General features: G+C 46.0%; 1 protein-coding gene across 2 annotated transcripts in view; it reads right to left on the bottom strand.

Moving 5' to 3' along the window:
* Window positions 1–6147: 6147 nt before the first annotated feature.
* Window positions 6148–19102, bottom strand: part of IGSF9B (immunoglobulin superfamily member 9B) — a 59994-nt gene continuing 47039 nt past the window's right edge. For both annotated transcript variants that reach the window (XM_058687362.1, XM_058687361.1), the window contains exon 20: window positions 6148–18878. In XM_058687362.1, coding sequence (XP_058543345.1) covers window positions 18670–18878 — 209 coding nt within the window. In that variant the 3' untranslated portion in view covers window positions 6148–18669. The remainder of the gene's footprint in view (window positions 18879–19102) is intronic.

A 19102-nucleotide genomic window follows, 5' to 3' on the forward strand; every position in this document is an offset into this window, starting at 1 on the left:
TCTCTTTGTTCCACAGACATACCAAACTCATTCCTGCCTTAGGGTCTTTGCATGAACTGCATCTTCTACCCACAATGCTCTTTTCTGGCTGGTCCCTTCTTATCACCAATGAGACAAGACTCAAATGTTACCTTGGAGAGGTCTTCCCTAACCACCCAATCTAAAGCAGCCAATGAGTCATTCTCTTTGCATAATGCCCACTACAATTTAACGTTGATGGATTAAGTGATTGGCTGATTGGCTGACTCCCTACCCCAGAATGTAAGTTGTGGCAAAGCAGAGACTCTATCTATTGGTTCCAGACCATTTCTCTCCTTTAAACCTAATCATTTGAGATGTGTGCCTTGCAAATCTACCACTTCTTCCCTCTTGTTGTTGCTCACATCTCTCATCCTGAAGACCCTTCCATTCACTGAAACTTTCAGTACCTGCCCCAGTTTTCCTCTCCTCCCAACTTCCACCATCATTCTCAGTGATGACTCGTCCAGGTGAGCCATCTATTACCCTGACTTCCTGTCCCTTTGAGCTCCTCACCTTTAGTGAATTTTCTCTCACTCTACCTGAGCCATCCATCTACAGTGACACCATAGACCTGATCAGCACCAGAATTATTCCTCCTTTAAATTGTGAATACACTCTTACCAAGACCAGACCACAAGCTCCTATTCTTCAAGCACTGTGGCTCAACACTGCCCTCCCCCCAAAAAACCAAGTAGCAATCAAGACTCCAAACCATTGGACCCATCACTTAATATTTATCAATCCTGTTCTATCTTATTTACTTATTGACCTTGGATTCTATGATTTATTATAACTATTATAATCTCCCTCAACTATATTGTCCCTCTCCCTCCATATCATTCTTTCCTAGAAAATCCACAAGTCTGGATAAAACACAATATATTGTCATGAACCTCAAATTCATACACAAAATAGCCCAGCAATTCTTGGCATTTTTCAAGGAAGTTAACTTATTCTTCACATTTTTTCCACCACCACCACAACCCCTCTGATCTTTCATCTGATAACCTGGTTTTTTCACTTCATAAGAAAACACAAGTCATCAAATAAGAGCTTTCTCTTCCATTCCTATCACATCCTGGGATCTTCTTCCTTCCCATCCCAAGGGATAACATATCCCACCTTTTCTCAAAAGGCCTGTTCATTCATGTGTAGTCTGGATCCCCTTTTACTGTTATTTAATCAAGAACCATGTTACTTTTGTTACCACCATTCTCTCTGGTATCATGAGTCTCTCCTCCACTGGCTCATTCCAGCAGCATAAAACACACTTTAACATCCCCTGACTTAAAAATGAAACTTTCCCTTGTGACATCATGCCCTCACTATCATCCCATTTTGCTGTTACCCTTTGCTATGAGGTGTAGTAACTCTGTCTTTGTTTCCTGTACTCTGATGCATTGACATTGGGGGCCTTGTAAAGCCTGAAGGGACTACTCCTTCCAGAGCTAGCCAATACCTAGAGATAATAGATAATTTACCCACAAGTGCAGTTTTCAAATACAAACCAACCAATCCAGTGTGTACACCTCAACCAGCTCCTTTATCGGGCTCTCACACTCTAGGCCATTATCCCCGTGCCCTAATGACCCCAGGGCCAGGGACCAATTAGGAACAGTCCCAGTGCCCTGGAGCCTGCTGAAATTATTCAAACTAGCCAATCCTAAACCTGATTCCCCTGTTTTGCTCATTCCTTCCTGTGGAAACTACAGTAAAGATTCTTGCCTCAGCTCCCCTCTCCTTCTGCCTCCTGACCAAACTCTGGTGCATCCCTGTGGGGCCCCTAATAGCATAACTAACAGACTATCTTTTCAGTGACAATTGTCTGCTGATCTGTTGGCCTTACTATACCTCAGATTTTCTATTTTTTGAAACACTAGGCTTCTTGAAAGTATGGCTCATAGACTTGTCTTTCATGCTTATCCCCCATGCCTCAACCGTCCAGTCTGGTTTCTGTTCCCATCAGGACACTGAAGTTACTCTTACCAAGGTTACCAATGACCAGAAAATTCAATGCTGCCAAACAAAATAGGCATTTTCTGACCAGCCATTAATTCTTTCAATAAGTATTTATTGAATCTCTCTTTTGTGACAGGCGCTCAGACTCCAGCAGTAAACAGGTCAGATAGGACCCAATCCCCAAGGAGCTTACACATAAGAAAGGCAAACACACAATGAGCTAGTGTAACAGAGTGTTAAGGCGCACTTAACAGACAATACTCCTGCTGTCTTCAAATGGGCAACTAAGACCCCAAACTGAGGATAAAGGGGAGCAAAGTACCTTTCCTTCTCAAGGTAGTTGCAGTCATCAAGAGGATCAGTTACTTCACCACAACCTACCAAAAGGAAGTGGCAGCACCCCAACCCCCGACCCATGCCTCTGCACTGGTGAGATACAGGCATGGAGAGGGGGGAGAAGGGGAAGACTCAAGCCCAGAGTGACTGCCTAATGGAGAGCATCTGTAGATTCTAAGAGGCTTATCTATCTCCTCCCTATGTGGGCAGAAAGGGTGTGCTTTCCAATCAAAGCCAAATGAAATAAGGGCTCTAAAATAACCTGTCATAGAGATTGGGATTGCCAGCAAGGAGAGAATGTCCTCTCTCCTTGGAATGCCATCTGGATGAGCTGCAGAACCTTGTGGCTCAATCTGGTGTTGCTAAGGGAGTTCCCCAGGAGAGAATGACCAGTGTGTTTGAGACTAAGCGCCAACAGAGAATGCACATGTCACACCCAGTGTTTCTTGAAGGAGGGAGGCTGACAAGAGTAGCTCCCTCAGCAAAGTCAACTGATTTTCTCAAATTCATCAGATACTCAATGGCAGAACCAAGACAGGATTTCTTCCAAGGGGGCAGGGGGACCACGAGGGATGGGGAGTAAACCATTGTAAATGTGGACAGTTTATAGACTGGGACTGAGGACATAAAGGGGAAAGTTTCTCAAGAGCAGAGTGAGCTACAATCTGAGATTTCAGGGTCCTAGGGAAAGACCTTGCCCACCTGCCTTGACCGATGAAGAAACTAAAGCATCCTGAGATCCTTCCTTAACACCATGTTCACAGATAGAAGGGTGCAGGGCCCCTGTCTGTAGAGGTAAAGGATTCAATGGAAATCAAGGAAAGGGCCCAAAAAGGGAACACTGGGGATACCAAAGGAAACTTCCACTAGTTTACAAGTCTAACTTGGGTGGCGCCTGGGTGGCTCAGTCAGCTAAGCATCCAACTTCAGCTCAGGTCATGATCTCATGGTCCGTGAGTTCAAGCCCTGCATCAGGCTCTGTGCTGACAGCTCGGGGCCTGGAGCCTGCTTGGGATTCTGTGTCTCCCTCTGTCTGCCCCTCCCCTGCTCATGCTCTGTCTCTCAAAAAATAATAAACGTTAAAAAAATTTAATAAAAAAACAAGTCTAACTTGGGCTCACCATGCACCATGCTGTCAGTATGAGGACAGAGGTTCCTTTACCATCCAGGAACAGCCTGGTTTCTTCCTAAAACCTAAACACAAAGGGTCTTGACCCAAGAAATCAGTAGTTTCTTCAGGTTTATGAAGCTTATAGTTTGCTTACCACATGGTCTTTCCCCACCTTTCTTTGTCACTGTAATTTAGCTGAATCTCCACTAACAAATGTATTGGTTTTGCTCAGTAGGGTTCCAGAGTCTCATCTACCAGACTCGGGTCTATATAACCTCACAGGGAGAATACAGGTATCCAGGGACTGGGAAATGTCCATCTGAAAGGAGCTTAAGGGAAAAAGTATGGGACCAGGACTAATGTCTGAGGCCTCTTATTTTCTAAGCAATATCTTGCTGCCTTAAAGTCTTTGTGGAATGAGGAGTGGTATGGAAGGGTGGGAGGAAATGAGGGAATAGGGGAGGAAGTGGCAGGGTTCGGGAGGTGGAAGGAGGGATGGAGGGGAAGGGGAAGAGAAAAAAAGGGACATTGATTGGTTGGCTCATTTGTTAGTCCTCACCCTCTCATTCCTGTCTCTGAAAGATAGAGAGAAACACCTATTTTACTTAAGCCATAAAGTTACCATGAGCACCAAATGTGAAAGACTTGTTTAAAGCATGGAGCACTGGGTCAACATGAAGTTAGGGCTAATTTTAAAAACACATTGAAGTCCCTAAAATAACAGAATATAACACAAAGAAGGGCCTCCTGACCTAAGCTATTTAATATTTCCTCACTACTTAATTCTTTTTTAAACTGAGCTTTGCCACAGAGCTGACAAATGTAACAGAAATGTTTGTTTCAGCTTGCAAGCTCCTCCTGTCACATTCATAGGGCTAGGAGAGGATTAAGGGGACTGCTGTGATTTATAGACTAACCTGGAGAAATTGAGCAGCTGGACTTTGCCAGGGTGGGTTTGGGCAATGTTGCCACTCTCATGTAAATAAGAGACTGAAAAGTGACCATCTATTGCTTTTTTTTTTAAGTTTCTTTATCTTATTTATTTATTTTGGGAGGGGAGAGGGGAGCGGCACAGACAGAGAGCCCAATATGGGGCTCGAACTCACAAACCGTGAGATCATGATCTGAGCCAAAGTCAGACACTTAACAGACTGAGCCACCAAGGTGCCCCTCATCTATTGCTTTTGAAAATTAAGACCAGAGTCTGTAAGAAGTATCAAAAAGATTTTCATTATGGCCTGCTAAGAAAAAGGGAGGACAGAGGAAACCAAATGGAAACTAGGTAGGAATGCAAAACTGTGACCAGTAACTGAGGCCAAAGCAAGTTACATAGATACTAGATTCTCTAGCATCACAGTCCCATCTCATGACGCTCAGGGAATCTTATATGGAGACTTTTTACACCATGGCAAATGTGTTTAAATTTGTAGATGGCCCTGTTTTTGTTTTTGCTTGGGTGGTGGGTTGTTTGTTTTCTTCACTTAGGACTCTGAGCATAAATAGGGATATCATGGTATTGCCTCCAACCTAAAGACCCAGTGAAATTAAAAATATGCATCCTAAGAGTTATAGATGCTAAGAGTTGATAGATAACAAGAGAGTACTGCAGAGATAGAACACACGGAAGGATACCAAGAAACAGGAAAGATGGTGGGTCAACGCAGGGAAAGCATGCTGATTTAGGCAGTCAAATCCACCAAATCACCCCTAGGGATGATGAAATGAGATGTGGAAGCCTGCTAATCCTTTCAAGTGAAAGGAAAGACATAATTCCAGTACAGAGGAGTCATGGCACCACCGACTCCTGTATGTGACATTTTGCCCAGGGCCAGCCTCCATCAGAGAGAGGGCTCAGTTAGACAAAGATGGAATGAAACAAACAAAAAAATGATCTTCACATAACTGAAAAGTCACATATTTTCTCCTAGTTTATACAGCTCTTGGGCATTGTAAAAACAAAATCTACCAAATTAAAGAACTTTATAGGTTATTAGACCCTGAACTAGCTACCCCTTTTAGTTTTTGCTCAAATGTTATCTTTCCAAGAAGGCCTCTCGGGATGATCTATTTTAACTGCAACCAACAGCCTCCCTCTGCACGCCACCTGCCCCTTATCCTGCCCTTTTTTTTTCCAAAGCACTTATCACCTTATTATATTCTGCACAATATTCTTTAGTATGTTTTTAATTTTTTTGATGTTTATTTATTTTTGAGAGAGACAGAGTGTGAGCAGGAGAGGGGCAGAGAGAGAGGGAGACACAGAATCTGAAGCAGGCTCCAGGCTCTGAGCTGTCAGCACAGAGCCTGACGTGGGGCTTGAACTCACAAACCGTGATATTATGATCTGAGCTGAAGTCACATGCTTAACTGACTGAGCCACCCAGACGCCCCTATTCTATGTAATATTCTTATTGCAATAATTGCTTATTCTCAGTCTCCCCACCACTAGAATAAAAGCCCTAGAAGAATAGAAACCTTATCTATTTTGCTCACTAACAGATTCCTATTGAATGGAACAGGGACTCACATGTAATATACCCTCAGTACATATTTGCTCAATGAATGAAGTTGGTCCTTAATCTCCAAGCCTCAAATCCTTCCAAAATCAGGTTGAGCCATGAGTTTAAAAATTTAGGATTAATTAGGGAGATCTAAAGCCAGAGGTGAGATTAGAAAAGATAAGAAAATACTTCCTAAGTATAAATAAAAATTAGAAAATAAACTTTTTTAGCAAATGTTTATTTATATCAAAATACAAAACATTTCTGAAGCAGAGTAATGTTACATGAGGAGCAATTAAATACTAAACTTCTTTTAATTACTTTAACTTGCAACACTCCCAGGATACCTTCACTGGCTACACATCTTGTCGTTCGATGTGCACTTTTTCCTCTTTTTGTTTGCTTATGTACGTGTTTGCTTGTTTCGATTTTAACTCACTATATGAACATGCAGTGTTACTGGCGATGAGTTGGTTAGTATCCAGCAAGCCTGAAAATACCAGCGAGTGGAGCCTGGCATGGCAGCCTGAGCCAACACAGGCTGCAGACCTTCTCCCTAATCGAGTTTGGGGTGTCACTCGGTTTTTTAACTGGCAAGAGTCTAAGGCCAAAGGGTCCTTGGTAGCCAGGGTGGGCATTATTGCTTAGGGCCACAGAGTGGGCGTGGCTTAGGGGTCCTCTCAAGCAGGTCTTCCTTATGGATTGGGAAGAAGGAGTAGGACAGCCAATTGGAGCCCACCTGGAGGGTGGCAGCTAGAACAGGCCCAGGTCTAGGAATGGAGGACAAGGAGGACCCCCCTTCCCCAAGAAAGCAAACAAGAGCTAGAGAGAAGAAAAGCTCCTCCCCATCTTGGCAGTCTGTGATTTTGTAGTTAGAGGTACCTGCCCCTTGGATGGGCTTTTTATAGATGCTTAGTGTCTGGAGATTTTGAGGGAAAAGCACCTGGTTAAGAGTGTAGCTGTTTCCATACACCTCCATTCCCTGACAGAGAGGAAAGGGAAGGAGACAGGAAATAAGGGAGAAGACACACTCCCCCTCTCATTCATTACAACCAGCCCACTCCCAGAGCCAACCTGGGTCTCCCTTTCAGACCCCCAGTTAGTGCATTCACTTTGGCATTGTGCACCCATAAGCACTCCCACACACACATACAAACTCACATGCACACACACACACACACACATACACACACACATGCACACACACACACACACACACACACACACACACGCCTGGTTTCCCCTCAGAGTCTACTCAGGAAGCAGAACGGTGTCCCATCTTCATCATTATCCTCTGCTCCAAGGTGTCCCCTTGGCTCACAGGTCCCCAAGACCCAGCCCCAGGCTTGGCACACGCTGGCATTCCCAGGCTTTTGAGAAGAGGGTGAGAGAGCAGGAAGTTCACCAGAGACAGGATATACAGAGTGTAAATATGTTCATATAAGGCTTTGGTACAGCACCGATTTAATGTTCTTATAGTCTGATTTCTAAGTTGTCTCTTAGAAGAAAAAAAAAAGCTTACTGAAAAAATAGTGTTTTTATTTACTTTTGAGTTACATACCTGAAGTTCAAAAAGTAAGCCTCTAGTTGCCATTCAATTTCACACTTAAAGGTGTTCTGTGTGCAGCTGTACAATTTGTTGGTTTGTCTTTAATAATTAACCAAAGTCAGCCAACCAATACCATGAAGTCAGCTGCCCATGATAACTGACTTTAACCAGTCCATACATAAAGAAAAGAGAGGGAGAGAACACAAAAGCTACCCCATGTCTCCCACCCCAAACCCCTAGGGAAAAAAAATAAAATAGAAGACAAAATACAGCAAGATTTAAGGAACCAGTGGGACGAAGGAGGTTCAGTCCAGCTGGCCTCTTCAAGAACAGCACCATAAAGCACCCTAGCGCAGTTATGTTGTAATACTTGACATTCAAGAAATGGAAACGAGGTTTGAATGGTCTTCACAAGAAGACCTGGCATGGGTGGGGAGTAACTCCCAAAGAAAGCTGAAGAAGGAAAAAAAAAAAGAGTTTGAAATGAGAGCAAGAACTCCCATGACGAAACTGATAGTCACATCCAGATTCATCAGAAAATAACTATACAAGAGGCTACTGGGCATCTGGAGGTATGGAGTTTTTAAGAGGTCTTGGGGGGCCTGCATTGGGACCCCTCCCCTCCCACTGCCTAGCCACCCCCACCCTCTGTGTGTCCACAGACCACTGGGTGAAACAGGGAAAAGAAACTCATACAAAATGGCCTCCAGGTGTGCGATGGAAGAAGTATATCCAGGATGACAGAATCTCTCCTGATGGAAGAGAAAAAGTTGAAGGTGAAGGGAACCAAGCATCCCTGACAGGAAGCAGGATGGTTCCTTCAAGTCAATGGCTGTGGAAAAGGAGCAACTGGGGAAAGCACATGCCATCTGTGCCCTCAGTTTCTGGCCCCACAGATGGTAGTGTGGAAATTAAATATGAATGAGACATTAAGACCTTTTGCGATTGATGCATACGACTTGGTAAATGGAGCTTTGAACTGCTATTCTTCCCTAAACCAATGATTTCATCTAAAGTTCCAGCAATCAAGATCATTCTATGAAGTGTCCCCTTCCAGTTCCTGGACACTGCACTGTGGTTTACTAAACAATAGCAGAGACCCCCACAGTCTGGCATTGTGGATAATCCCTTACCTTATGGACAGGAAGAGTACTGTGTAGTTCTCCTGTTCCCCCGCCTCCCACTTTTTATATTGTAAGAAGTGGCGCAGCATGGTCACCTACAGCAAAGAGGAGAAGAAGGGCCTAACAAAAAGCCAAAGAGCAACAGACAAATTCCTCTTCCCCAAGCTACTGGTTGATAATAAAGGGGGAAAGGATATGACCCACCCCAATCTGTGGGTGAGCAATTCTCAATGACTTGGTCTACTCCAAGCTCTTGTTCCATGTAGCAGACAGAGGTAGCAGAAGAAAACTCCACAGGTTCCGCCACCAGCTACCGAAAGGGAAAAGCCAAAATTCAATATCCCTTCCACCATATGGGAACCAAGGATAATGGCATAAGCATATGGAACAGCTCAAGTTCCCAGCAGGGGCTATAAGCTTCACAGGCCTAATCAGAGCACCCATCCCACCAACTTGTCCCATGAACTGAGAGGTTCAAAGACAGGAAATTTTTATTCCATATATAATCAGATCTCAACCCATTTTGCTCCATGTGCCTTTGTGAAAGGCTCGTTCTTCAGAGAAATTGGAGATCTACACTGGGCTATCTATCCTTTCCCCCTCTAAGGTCTACCTACCTTTTCACCATCTTTCTGAGGGCTTATGGCCAGGATTGTGGAAAAGGTAGAGGTAAGCATTACATCCTCTCCCAAGCTCTAAAATTTCAAGGTAGGGGCTATGTCCCTTGTCGTCACTTTTCCTTCCATAAATGAAGAGTCCAACTGGAGGTTAAAGAATGAAATGGGAATGTGCAGGTGACTTTTGACCTTGTGTACTTTGATGCTGCTGAGGATTCTAAGGATCAAGACTTGAGTATAATGTGAGAAGAAGTAGAGTTTTAGAGTAACTGCAGATCTAGCGATGGTACTAACCCTCTGAAGGGCCTGGGATGTTAAAGTGACATATTCTGCTGGTTGCATGAGTACCAGAAATGAGACAGGATCTACGTAGAAAGAAAGGATGACTGATTTAAGAGCCAAAAAAAAAAAAGAAAGAAAGAAAAAGAAAAAAAGAAAAAAAGAAAGAAAGAAAAAACCAACAATGCCAACAATGGAAAGCACTCTGTGTGAAGGCTTGGGTAGGTTAGAAGGTGGAGGGTGTGAGTGGGAAAGGACAGAGAATGTGCTGCTTTGTCTCTTGCTCAACCTCCCTGAAAAATCTTACTAAGAAACATCCGGCTGTATCCTTGGCCTCCCTGGAAGACTGCAGAAAAAGTTAGTCAAGGGTGGACACATTACCAATTGGACTCGGTATTGGAGCACTTCCAGTTCCGCAGACAGAGCCCATTTTCCTTCAGTGTCCTTGGAACATGAGAAGTGTTTTGAACAAGTAATCCCAGGGATTCTATGGTGCCTCAGTGAATGGCAGAGCCCTATAAGGTTCACATTATAGGGCCAGGAGTCAGACTCAAACTCCATCCCAACCTACTCTTCCCACAATACCCCAAAAATGTAAGAGAGCCATTCCAGAGGCTGAGGCATCTGAGTCCCTCTAATGACAAAAGCTCTTAGATAACACGACACTTTGGTTGGGGAGGAGGGGTTAGTATTGCCTTTTTTTAGTTGATGAGCAGGATGAGAGCAGAGAGATTTCAGCCACAAGTCTCTCCTGGCTGCCTGTACCATCTGGCCCTTTACCAGCTTCAAACACAACACTCTGAGCTCTTGGCAAGTCAGAAGAAAAAGCTAGCACCCAAGAGACAATTGTTGAGGCTGCAAGGTGCAGAGCCCTTGCAGCATATGTGAGGTCTTGAATTCTCAAAGAGGTATACTTCAGGCCACACAAAGTGTCCTGCTCCAATGCAAGCGAGCTCCCACTCTCCAAAATCTCCAATTGTGAGCGAAATTCTTCTAATATACTGTTCAGCTCTGTAAGTCCCAGGCCAGGTGGAGGAGGTTCCACCCAGCCCCATCCTCCCCATCATGCCCAGAGTTCTTCTCTCACACCTTATCCTCCCCTCAGTGTCACAGGATTGGACCATTCCATTTTCAATGACACCTTATTTTCCAATTAAAATAATAACTGAAAAAGCATATATGATGTATTTATACTAGATATCACATTCACACTAGTTCCAAGAATCTGCAGCAAGAATGACCAGGGTATTGTTCTCCACAACTGAGCCCATACAGTCAGCCTGGCAAAGCTCTCTCAAGATGCCTCCCTCTCACTGCCACATCTTCCAGGAGTGCTTGAATCAAGGTGCTACAACCAGAACAAGTACTGCTGTAAGCCTGCAGGTAATCACAACCTTCTCCTTTCTAAGGCTGCTGAGCCAGATTCCTTCAGAGGAACTGAGTACCAACCCCAGCAGTAAGAGGAGAGATTCACAGTCTTCAGCTCCCCATCTTCACTGCATTAAGCACCTGTGCCAAAGCGTTCAAGCCTCAGTGTCCTTTCCCAGTGACAAGAGACACTGGGTCCTGATTCTTTGGGGCTATCAGATCCAACAGCTTCCTGACAACCTTCAGTTCACTTGTCCTTTCTGCAAGTGGATTATTTGTTTTGTTATTTTAAAAAATTTTCATATACACACATTTCCATCAGAAAGACCCAAGCTACTCTGAACAGTGTTTCAAAGGAAAAGAAGCATAGAGGAAGGATAGGGAAGGTGGGGGCATCAAGGCATGAGCTAGTATTCCAGACCACCTGGGGAAGGCGGTCCTGCTCAAAACATCTCTAAGCACAGGTACAAAAATAAAGCAAACTATGACTTCATATAGATATATAGATATATAGATAAGCTAGCTCGATAGACTTTATATAGGTTTTCTGTATATTTATATATGTGTGCCGAGGGCATGAGCCCCACTCCTCCTGCCCAGCTTGAGTCTCCTGTCCTACCACTTCCCACTCCCCAGATGCCCCACTTGCCTGAAGCTTCCCACACTCAACTATTACATCTGATCCTTGTACCCACCCTCCCCTTACATAAGTTTCCCTCTCCTTAAAATAGAACAAATTTTATGTACTTATATAATTTTATATACAATCTCCATAAAAAATACACTAAAGATGGTATATTACTAATTTCGCCCTCCTACCTAAACAGAAGTTGCCTATCAAAGAGTCAACCAAAAAGAGGGTCATCTAGGCCTGATGCTACTCAGGCAAATTAGTGTGTCCTTACAAACCTATACATACACACACACATACCACACACCACACACATGTACCCCAAACCACCAACACATCCCACACCACACACACCACATACCACACACACACACACACACACACACACACCACAAACACACCTAACAAAAACATCCATATCGCATCACAAATACACACCACACACCCACACACCACCAAAACACACCACACCCATTCACACCCACACACATACAGCACACACGCTCTCACACCCACACATACCCTTACTTCCTAAGCCCAGGAAAGGAACACAGACTAGATAGCTGGCTGGGGCTGGCAACCAAGGAGATGGTCTGGCAACTGCAGAGGGACAGGTGAGACAGCCCCATTTCTCTGACCCAGCCAGGACACTGTCTACTCATGACAGACCTCTCATTGTTCATAGTAGGCAATATAAATATTCATTGATAGAATGATTGACAATTGCCTTCGAAGGATTGTAGATAACCATGAGGGGGTTTACTCCCTTCCATCAGAAATGAAGTTTTTGTAGGTGTCCTAGGACCAAAGGAAGCAAAAAGCCCCTAAGCCCTCATCACCCCTGAGGAGGGTCAACGTTTGCCCCTTTCATCTACTACGTGAAAACCTCACACATCGCCCAAAAGCATGCTTTCAGTATTTCTAAGGCTGAAAATGTAACCACGCCTCCCAGCCCAAACTGTCTCCCCTCCCAGATTCCCTTCCCTACCCAACCACCTCCCCATCATAAACCATGCACAAGGTCAGGATCCCTGGAGCCATAAAGAAGTGGGGAAGGAAAGACCTAACTGGTATGTATATGGGGTGGAGGTGGAAAGCTTGCCCTAGTTCCTAAAATGAATCCAGGAAATCCAGGAAGAGGTGGGAATGGCAGAGCACACTTCTTCAAGACCAAAAAGAACATTAGGCCCAGACAGCCATTCACGTCCCCATCTAGTGGAAAGGCAAACAGCCAAGGGACCAGGGATAGGAACAGAGAATTTGTACCACTCTAACTCCCCAATCTAGCTCTCCCAGCCAGTGCTCCAAAACTGGCAATTATTCTATCAGCCCTATACAGGAGCCCTAACTGCTATTACATAACCACCACAGAAGGGAATACCTACATGATTTCAACTGCTGGCTGTGGTCCGACCCAAGTATTTATTAATCAAGATACTCTGACTCTTCCTTCTATAAGGTGTGGTGAGCCATTAATGATATGTGCACTAATGCTTATTTTTTCCTTATCTTACCCAGAAACCCTTAGGTTTAGGTCTGTCTTTTTGGATCAGACTTAATCTATTGGGAATTATTTGATCAGCTTAAAATGAGGTTAGAAAACACTTCTACCCTCTCAGCACCCCCAAACACAGAACATCTGGTGGGGATGTTATATTTGTTCATGAAAGACTTATTTGAAAGTACAGATGGTGGGGGGAGCCAGAAATAAAGGATTGGACCAGTGTAGTTTCACAACTAGTCTGAGGGAGGGATGGCAATGGATACCCCTCCCTAACCAAACATCAAGGTGCTAAGAGGGCTGAAGTCCAACCTGAGCTTTGGTCCCTATTGACTTCTTCTAAAGAAGAGATTTTTAATTCTGCCTCTTGATCTGAAAGGAGGAAGACATCAAAGAGAACAAAGGAATAGCTGGTCTCACTTCAGGATGAAACTCTCTCATCCTTCTATGGCAATCAGACTGGTGGCCTCACCTTGTCAAAGGACGAGAAAGTGAGGAGGACAAAACCTCTAGGTATGAAGCCACTGGGTGGCTTCATGGTCTGAAGGCAGTCTCTGTGCCCCAAGAAGAAAAGATGACAAATGCAAAAGCAACCCTAATCCCTCCTCTCCACCACTAGCAACAATGTCTTATAAGCAATTTAAGATCATGGGAGAGAAGGAAAAGGCCACCTGCCACTGCTGCTTATGAACACAAACACATGAAGCTCATGGGAATGAGTCTTCCTCTTTCTCTACTGACACAGAGCTAGCAATATGATGGGGATCTCAAGACAAGTCTCCCAGCTTTGGGCCTGAGGAACCCCTGAAAACAAACAGATGAAGTTGAAATACATCACAGAGAATATGTCCATGTTTGGTTTGGGCACTTAGTGTTATAGGCTAATTCTAGAAGAAGTAAGGAAGTCCAGCCATGAAGGAAGATCTTTTCCAAGATCCAGTCTGGGCCTATGCGCTAAGGTCCTACTCCACAGTCTTTTTTCAATGACTATAACAGTCTTCCACACCTATTCCCCAAATGATCTTCAAAGCTACCACTCCCCAGCCTGCCCCATCCCAGGAAATTGCTCCTCTTTCTTTTCTTGGGATGACCCCTGACTTGTATACTGCACCCTTAGGAGTAACTAAGTTATCACATGCTCCACAGAGAAAGGTAAGATTTGATGTCCCCTGGCTCTGGCCTTACTGTCCTATCCCAGGATCCCCACCTTCTACTCCATGATCAACCTAGCTCTCTATTCCCCTTCCAGCCTTATAGACACTTGGCTAAAGAATTCAACCTCCTTTCTATGCTCCAACTCTCTAAATCCCCTTCCTGAAAACACCCCACCTGATCAATTCCCTCATTCAGTTTAGATCTAGACCCTCTCCCCAAAGCAATAAGCATAGCCCCATGGGGCTCCATGCCTATAGCCTGCTCGAGCCTGCCTCCTTTTTATTTTGGAGAAGGTAAGAAGGCAGAGCTGGCCTAGAATGGCTGGTGAAAATGTGCACTCTTCCCCAGGGAAGCAGTAGGGATGCACTCAGGGGAGCTGCCCCTCACTCCCACCCATCTCTACCCTTTGACTCTTTCCTGCTGCTCCCCAGAAATCCGTGTGATGGTGCCCAAAGCTCCTTTACATGCAAGCAAAGCAAGCTCAAGATTAACCATTAGCTTCTCTTTCCTTATGTTTCTATGCAGTAATAAAATGTACTTTATGTACAATTCTCCCCCGCCCCAGCCCACCCCAACCCCACAGAAGGCTTTTCTAACAAAACTGGAAGAAACAGCTCCAGCCACGCACACCTCAGCCCTGGATTCTAATCCTGGGGAGTGGCAAAGTCACCCTGACTTGGTGAAGTCTGTTTCTCCCTTGAAGCTACTGTTTTGTCAACTCAGCAAAAACTCAAATGAGCTAAAACAAAAACCAAACTCATCAGGAAACTCCACATCTGAACCCTACCCAGTGTCTTCTGCATAAAAAGGACACAGGGAAACAACTGGAATCAGTTTAATCCTAAATATTTTAGATCCCAAATCAAAATAAAGACAGAGAGCACTGAAAAATATTAATAATTACTCACCCCAGTCTACCCCTGCTTGAGATGCCCCCTAGAGCATGATCATGGGACATAGGCCCCTCTTCTAAATGGGGCACAGACCTCACCAGCCCTGTGGGATGAAGCAGACTGCCTATAGAGAAAGTGGAATCTCCCAAGGCCTCTCATACCCCCCATCTCTCAAGGAAAGTCACAAGGGAGATATGGCGGCAGGGCTCACCAGCATGTGCTGAGCTGGGCCACAAACAATGATACACACACATGGCCCCACACAAGCCATGAAACCCACTCAGTGTGGTCAGCCAGCAAGCAAGAAACAGGATTCACCTTCTCCTTATTGCTCATTTATTCTCCTTCAAACAATTGTAGTCTCAGATCCCCCTAAGTGCTTTCAGCCTCAGGCTCCTCTGAGAATCATTTAATCCTTTCCCTGGTCTGAGAATCACCTAACCCTGAAACAATCAGTTTCCACTCAAGGTGTGGAATGAATGGATAGGCAAAAGTCTGAGACACAAGAATAGGTTTTTATCTGAGTTGCTTCTTCTGCAAAGCTACCAGACCATAAAAGAGGAAGTCTGGAGGACGTTTGATCACCCACAGAGTGGAGCACAAAAGTCCTAGGAAGCTCAAAAGTGCACATCGCCATTGTTCAAGTGCAGAGTACAAAGGACATTTGGTCCCAAGAAAAGGCTATACCCCCATCATGCACATGTTCACAACCACGCCCTCACACGCATGCGCACACACCCAGCACGGAAGCCTGTGCCTGTGACATCTTTACCCTCCATCAGAGGGACAAAGGGGACTGTATTCTGCCAATTTCCACCACAGCCTTAAAGGAAGGACTGAAATAGCTCCCAGGGCTGCAGGGAGGCTGCTGGCCTTCAAGGACACCATCACAAGAAGGAAGCCCTCTTGGGAGGAGAAATGAGTGTGAGGCCATCAAAAGGTTAAGTTGGCTAGGTGTCCTTTCCCTAGCCTTAGGGATGTCCCAGCATAGTTGCCACTCAGTGGCCAGCAAAAAAGCACAGCTCCAACCATTTGGTCTGATGCGCTGAGGTAAGGTGCACTGCCAGAGGAAGAAGAGAAGACAGGAGTCAGCACCTTTGTTAGCCCTGGATATGGCTCACTGGGGGTCCCTGGAGATGGCTCACTTGGGAAAGCACAGCTGTAGTCTGAAGCACCTCAGCCCAGAGATAGGCTCTCAGTCTTGTAGGACACCCTAAAATGGCAAAGCCTTCCACCCCATCTTCTCCTCTTCTGTAAGCTCAGGACCTAGAATTCCAAGCGCAGGGCTCAGAAAGATTGGCCCAATTCACCCTGAAGTCCTTCAGCCCTGGCATCCCACATTCACATTTCAGCCACGATCCACCCTGGTTGGCAAACAACATGCCCAGAGAGGGTTCAAACTGACTTGGTATGAGACCCATGTCCATTCCCTGCACGCCCTAGGAGAGGTACTCAGTGAGTCACTTATCGGGCACAGTGGCAGAGGTAGTGCTGCCTCTGAAAAGCAGTCACCCGACCTCCGCTTTTCTGTTTTGCTGGAACTGCCACCTGGTGGTAAAGTGGTCTTGGATGCCAGGAGAAGTGCATTGGCCAGAAGGTCGAGGCTCCACCCCAAGGGTGCAAGGCCCAGTCCAGAGCAGTGGGGCAGTCAACAAGATGAGGGCCAGAGACTGCCCTCTCCCACCTCTGTCACCATGACTCACTGCCCTTAGAAAGGAACCATGGTTATGTGGCATGTAGCCAGACCCCAAAAGTGGAGTCGGTCCCCACTCTCTAGGCAAGAGAAAGGAAGCACCAGGGCTTGTGTGGCAGAGAAGAATCCATTCCCTAAGATGGAAGTTCCCAGCAGGGAGAAGCTCCCTAGCGCTCAGAGCCCCCCTTGCTGAGGTCATGTGGGCTAAACCAGTAGCAACTGCAGTGGGACCAGCAGAAGCCTCTAGAGCTTTGACCTGGCCAACATCCAAGCAGGTAACTGGGGAGAGGTAGATGTCCCCAAACCCACCAAGACAACAGCACCAAGAAGGAAATACTTCAAGGAACCTGACAGCCACCTTTATTCCCAGGTAGTCAGAACACAGGCTCCTGCATAAGAAGAAGGGAAAGAGCAGATGCACCCCTATCCATCTTCAGGACCTTCTGTCCTGCTCTTGGGCAGCACCATTATCTTACTGGAGATGCATCTTTAGTCACTGTAAGATGACTGCACAGAAGCTTCTGGGTGCTAATAGTTTGAACTAGGACAAGATTTTGGCAGAAAAAGGACCAGAGCCCAGGCCCCTACCTATCACCCTTCTACCTTCATCCCTTTGCCTCAGCCAGTTCCACAGAAATAAAACTGAGGAAAGAGAGGGGATCCAGAGTTGCCCCAGAATCTGGAAATCTGAGGCACCCTAGCTTCATGTGATCCCATCCTGTTGGAGCTTGGGTCCACGGAATGCAGGAGGGCCCAGGGCAAAGAAGAGTCTGCAGGCAGCACGTGGAGAGATGGAAAGGAGACGCAGGCAGGCTCCCCACAAGTGGCAATTAATCAATCTGGGGAATTAGCTCCCACAAAAGGAAAGGAGGAATCCAATCAGTGCCTTTGGAGCAGCGCTCCAGAGGGTGCCGAGCCAGAGGCAGGATATAAATAGAGCCGCGGCAGCTTGGTGTTCAGAACAGATGGCTCCGGAACGGGAAGCCCTTTGGCCACAGGGCTTCTGGCCCTGGCTGGACCAAAGGGGACTGACGAATCAGCTCGAGTTTGTGCATCAGGACCTGCTTCTTGGCCCCACTGCTAAGCAGCTTCTACTTCCGCAGCATGGGACAAACTGTGGAAGGAAGAAAGATGCCAGTCTGGCCCTTTGCTGGCTACCCTTTCTTCACCCAGGAACCAAGAAATAAAGGCTTGTGTTTAGTTCTGTGGTACTCATTGCTGAACCCCCAAAGCAGGCAGCTAGGAAGCATTGGAAGACCCATTTCTGCTCTGGACAGGAGAAGGTAGAGTTCAGCTGAGAAGCCATGAATCCTGTTTCAGAAGGAAGAATACCCAGGACGGATATCAGATGCCCAGCTGGCTCTCAGCCAGTCCTACTCACAAACCCCAGCAGTCTGCTGCCCTCTACCTCCTTCCTTCACTGACCACAGAAATAAACAGCACTTTGCTTCAATGTACATATATATACATAGAGAAGCCCACAAACTACATACATATGCATTTGTATCTATATCTATATATATGTAGATTTGGAAGATGGGATGGAAGTCCAGCCCTCTTCCAGGATTTGATAAACTGAAACACAAGCAGAGAGCAGTAAAAGCCATTGCTTTCCCCTTCTTCACTTCCAAAGATATTTGAAGAGGTGAGAAAAATCAAGCCAGGGAAGAGGGGAGAGGTGGGAAGGAGGCAGATCTCTCCCTGTCCCTGGTTCACTTTCTGATCTCTACCTACAGGTCTGCCCCTGGCCTTCTGTCCTGAAAGTGAGACCGGATGGCCAGGATTCAGAGGTTCCACTCTGGCCAGAGGCAGAATGAACAGAACAAAGGTCAGAGCAGCCCCAGAAACTGCCCGCCTGCTGGCACACCCTCATCCTCCCTTGCCCCTCAGCCCAGCACTGCCACTCAGGGAACACTTAGAGTTGTGTCGTGTCACAGCAGGGTGGCATGGCCGGGGTCATCATGATCCACGCTGTTGAGAATCGCCGTCTGGTCTTCCGGAAGCTGGCGGTGGCACAGGTCTGAGAGGCGGGCAAAAGGGTCAGGCCGAGAGTGTCTCTTCTTCTTTCGGAGGCAGACGGCTTCATCGGGCCACAGAACCTGGGAGTCTGGAAGCTGCTGAGCCTGGGAGGCAGAACCGTCTAGAGAGAAGGGAACAGGTGCACCAAACAAATGGGAAGAAAATAAAGTGGGTGAAAAGGAAGATTGTCACCTCACACACTCACCTTTTTCATCTGCTGGGACATCTATCCTGGCTTTCTAGTATGACAGCGAGAATCGCTAGGTGTAGCAGGGCCTGGAGGCCACTACAGCAGAGATCCCCATGTTGGTTATATGGGTAACCAACCACATACACTTGCTCCCT

This window comes from Neofelis nebulosa, chromosome 10 (assembly GCF_028018385.1).
Source record: "Neofelis nebulosa isolate mNeoNeb1 chromosome 10, mNeoNeb1.pri, whole genome shotgun sequence".
Lineage (NCBI taxonomy): Eukaryota > Metazoa > Chordata > Mammalia > Carnivora > Felidae > Neofelis > Neofelis nebulosa.